The sequence below is a fragment of the Pinus tabuliformis genome, chromosome 9, assembly GCF_031772625.1.
Source record: "Pinus tabuliformis cultivar Carrire ecotype Pingquan chromosome 9, CPIR1, whole genome shotgun sequence".
NCBI classification, from domain to species: Eukaryota; Viridiplantae; Streptophyta; class Pinopsida; order Pinales; family Pinaceae; genus Pinus; species Pinus tabuliformis.
Window position 1 is genome coordinate 341,853,015 of NC_142307.1, and position 4,895 is coordinate 341,857,909.

At 38.0% G+C, this 4,895-nt stretch overlaps 1 protein-coding gene across 1 annotated transcript; it reads left to right on the forward strand.

Moving 5' to 3' along the window:
• Positions 1-2,040: 2,040 nt before the first annotated feature.
• On the forward strand, positions 2,041-3,582 carry LOC149148619 (BAHD acyltransferase DCR-like). The gene is made up of 2 exons (XM_089442225.1): positions 2,041-2,502; positions 2,716-3,582. The coding sequence occupies exons 1-2, from the start codon at positions 2,041-2,043 to the stop codon at positions 3,580-3,582; spliced, it is 1,329 nt and encodes a 442-aa protein (XP_089298351.1).
• Positions 3,583-4,895: the final 1,313 nt, after the last annotated feature.

Genomic DNA, 4,895 nt, shown 5'->3' on the forward strand with positions numbered 1-4,895 from the left:
AACACATGTTTTGATTTTTTTTTAATTAATGAAATAACTACTAAATTAACTATTATATTATTTAGTTATAGATATTATGAATACAATGCATCTTTCTAAATATTACATGTAAAAAAATTCACTCAATGGTTATTGATGAATGAGTATGAGAGATTTTTCGGGGTAAATCACATTATGAAATATTTGTCTACACCTTTTGAACCAATGAGTGTGGTTCATCCTCAAGACAAGTTGAAGAATCAGATCATGGTTGCATTTTAAAAAGGAAAGCAGATCTTCCAATGACTAAGATTGACTAGGAAACGGGTATAAGCCACTGCATTTTAATAAGGAGAGCATATCTTCCAACGACTAAGATTGACTAGGAAACGGGTGTAAGCGACTGGACTATGGACTAAGGACTATATTTGACCATGTAACAGCTAATTTTGACTAGACAATCAGACTGGACATGGACAAAGGATAATATAGTGGGTTTAATGGTTTTATGAATATTTCATTTTAATATTATAATGTTTAACTAACTTATAGTAACAATGTTAATAATTAAGTAAAAAATTACTATATTTAAGTTAAAATGTTTAATATTAATATTAATCGCTATTAAACATTTTAACTTAAATATAGTAACTTTTTACTTAATTATTAACATTCTTACTATAAGTTAGTTAAGCATTATAATATTAAAATGAAATATTCATAAAATCATTAATTTAACATTCAGAACTCACTATATATTTTAATAATAGATATTAATTCATAAAAAATGAAAAATAAATAAATAAATAAATAAATTTGTCCATGTCCTTATCCTTTAGTCCATGTCCAGTCCAATTGTCTACTCAAAGTTAGCTGTTACATGGTCAAATATAGCCGTTAGTTTCCTACTCAATCTTAGCCGTTGGAACATGGTCAAATATAGCCGTTAGTCCAGTCAAACATGGTCAAAAATAGCCGTTAGTCCGGTCACTTATAGGCCATTTCCTAGTCAGTCTTAGCCGTTGGAAGATCTGCTCTCCCTATTAAAATGCAGCCATGATCTGATTCTTCAACTTGTTTTGACAATGAACCACACTCATTTATTCGAAACCCGTCACAAATATTTCATAATGTGATTCTCTCATACTTAATATGGATCAAAGAAGCCTCAATTCAACCAATAAGATATTGATAATATTAAGGGAAAAGGATAAAATAAGAAAAAAATCTCAAATAACTAAATAAATATATATTCATTTTTATTTTGATTATAATTTTTCGTAATATTTAATATTTTGGATATTAAAATAAATTTATTTTAAAAAATATTATATTATTTATATTTTTTTTAAGTAAAACAAAAAATAATATTAAATATAATTTATGAATTTCATTTTCTACCCAATATTAAAATTGTTATATATTAGAATTTAATTATATCTAAACATGTGTGAGGTCACCCCTTACACAATCACGATAAGTGTATTTAATGATTGTTATATAAATTAGCATTTATTATTGTTATTATATAGATATTATTTAAAATTGTTTGAAACTAATAATTATACTATCAAAATAATAATATTTAGAAATTATCATATAAATTCAAGGAATAAAAATAATTACAGAGTAAAATGCCACTGCTTATAAAATAGTTACTTTATTTTTCATTTAAACGATAATATTTTAAAAGCCATTAAAATGATAATACTGATATTTATTTACCATATTAATTTTCAATGTTATTCTTGGGCACATCCTTCATGACATAGTCGTTCGCGACTGGAGGAAACCAACTCATTCAGAGCCACGTGTTTTTGAAAAAGTCTAAAATTTATTAAATTTTGTTTAAAAATTAATATTTCACAGCATCTACCTTTCGGGTCTGGTGTAGTATTATCATCCTTCGTTTGAAGAATATTATTAATAAATCATATTCTTTATCATCCTTGTGCTCAACCGATCGAAACCATCTGGGCTTGGCCTATTTAATGCTTCCCCTTCTCATCACACTGAACTATAAAAGTTGTGTCATCGTTGCAAGCATTTCAGCTTTTCGCTATGTCTGTTACACCTCAAATCTCCTCCACTGCTCGACAGGTTCGCCTGGACCGAACATCAACCGTAATCCCAGCTCGTCCTTCGCAGCCCCAACAATTGAAGCTCTGCCCTTCCGATTTGCAGATGCTCTGCTGCGATTATATTCAAAAGGGTCTCATATACCACATGCCCTTCGCCGATCATGATGCCCAATTCGTTTGGGCGGTGGAGCTTCTCAAGAACAGCCTGTCACAAGCACTCGTCCACTTCTACCCGTTGGCAGGAAGGCTCATCACTTCCTCTGATGGCGTTCTGTACATCGACTGCAACGATGCCGGCGCCGAGTTGATCGAAGCATCCGCGTCAGATGTAGGAATTCAAGAAATAACGGGGCCGGAGGTCGGTCCGGTCGTTCGCCAGCTTTTTGCGCTAGATGGCGCTATCAATCTTAACGGTCATTTTCTCCCTCTGCTGGTGGTCCAGGTGAGTTCATGCCCTTTCTAAAATTCCTTATGTCGTGTTTAAAAGTATTACTCATCTTTTATCAAGAACTCAAATACTGGGAGAGGCTTTGTCCCTATCATTTTCGAAAGGCAAAATGTCTCTCTTTCCTTTCGTTCAATGAAAAATCAGAATTCAGGGAATTAGTTAACGGATTTTCTCTCTTTGTTAGATTCTAAATTTGATTATGATCAGGTTACGAAGCTCAGAGATGGAGTTGCTATAGGTTTCACAATTAACCACGCGGTGGTAGATGGGACTTCACTCTGGCATTTCATAAACTCATGGGCCGATCTCTGCAGAGGAGAGACCACAATCTCTCATCCACCACTTCACAGCCGGTGTTTCGACATAAAGGGTTCCCGCATAGCTCTCAACCTGCCCATAACCCAAACGATCCAGAAATTTACCCCGTTTGCGTTTACCGAAAAAATATTTCACTTCAGCAAGGAGACGATCTCGAGGCTAAAGGACAGAGCTAACCAGAAGAATTCAGAGGAGGAAAATACAATCTCGTCCTTCCAGGCACTCTCTGCGCACATATGGCAGTCCATCACACGGGCTCGTGCCCTGCCTACCCACGAACCGACGACCTTCAAGCTCGCGGTGAATTGCCGACCCAGATTGATACATCCATTACATTATTCTTACTTAGGCAACGCCATCCAATTCGTTAGCACCACAGTCACCGCAGGGGAGCTCCTGGCCTGCGATATACGTTCTGCAGCGAGCTTGCTGCACCGCATCATACGGCCACACCGCGATGGAAACATCAGGGCGGAGCTGCAAAAATTTAAGCAATGCCCCACTGCTCTGAAACTGGATAGAACGAACCGCGATAACAGTGTGATGATGGGAAGCTCTCCAAGGTTTCCAATGTACGACAATGACTTTGGATGGGGACGGCCGGTGTGTGTAAGGAGTGGGTGGGCAAACAAGTTTGATGGCAAGATGTCTGCATATCCTGCGAGGGAAGGGGTTGGAGGTGTTGATGTAGAGATCTGTCTTGTGCCTCATTTCATGGCTGCCTTGGAGACGGACGCACAGTTTCTTTTCCGTTAGAAGATCCTTCGTCTCTATTATTATTTGTTTGTTTTATATGTCTTTGATTGCATGTAGACGAGGAAAGTTCTGTATCAGCCCATTTTTCCTGTATGGTTGAATGCGCACCAGAATGTTGGGTATCTAAAATAGTAACCAGATGAGTTTTGGGTGTCTAAAATAGTAACCACTGGATATTTCATATTTTATGGTTCAACCGGCTTTATGAATGTTCTGTGAATGATGAGGCGCGGGGCGCGTACTGGGTTTTCGGCGCAAAAGCGTCGTTTGTTCAGTTATTTTGAAAATTTGTCTACACAATAGTCTCCCGCACATGGCATCGTATAGGGTTACATTTACTGAATAAAACTAAAATTTATAACGACGGATTTATCAAATGCAGGGAGGATGGATAGATTTTAGATTAAAATGGATTTACTATGGTTATATAATATCTATAATATAATATAATATCTATAATCGTAATAGTGTGTCTTTTCTTATTTTCTCTTTTTTCTATCTCACTTTCTTTTCTTTCTTACTCTTTCCATCTCTCCCTTATCACTCTTTCCCTCTCCACCTTTCTCCCTTTTTTCTATCTCACTTTCTTTTCTTTCTTACTCTTTCCATCTCTCCCTTATCACTCTTTCCCTCTCCACCTTTCTCCCTTTGTGTGTTTTTTCTTCCCTCCTCTCTCCCCTTCCAACTCTATCTCTCTCACTCTCTCTCTCCTCTCTCTTTGTCACTCTCTCCCACCTCTATCTCTCTTCCCCATCATTCTCTCTCTTCTCTCTAACTCTGTCACTATCTCCCTCCCTCTCTCCTCTCTCTTCCCTCAAGCTATTTGTCTCCCCCCCTCTCTTTCTCTTCCCATTCTTTCCTTATCTCTCTCCTCTCCTCTTCTCTCTCTTGCCTCTTCTCTCCCTCACTTTCTCGCCATCTCTCGGTTGTCACTCGCTCTCTCTTCCCCCATCACTCTCTCTCTTTAGGCTTCACTCTCTCTTCCCCCATCACTCTCTCTCTTTAGGCTTCACTCTCTCTTCCCCCATCACTCTCTCTCTTTACGCTCGAGTATCATCAATATCTCCCTGCCCCTCCTCTCCCCTCCCTCTCTCTCTCTTCGCCCTGAGTATTGTCACTATCTCTTCCCTCGTCACTCTTTCTCTTCACCCTATCTCTTCCCCCATCACTCTCTCTCTTCACCCTTGAGTATCATCGCTATCTCCCTACCCCTCCTCTCACCCTCCCTCTCTCACTTCTCACCCTCCTCTCTCTTCACCCTAGATTATTGTCACTATCTCCGTGCACCTCCTCTCGCCTTCCTCTCTCTCTTA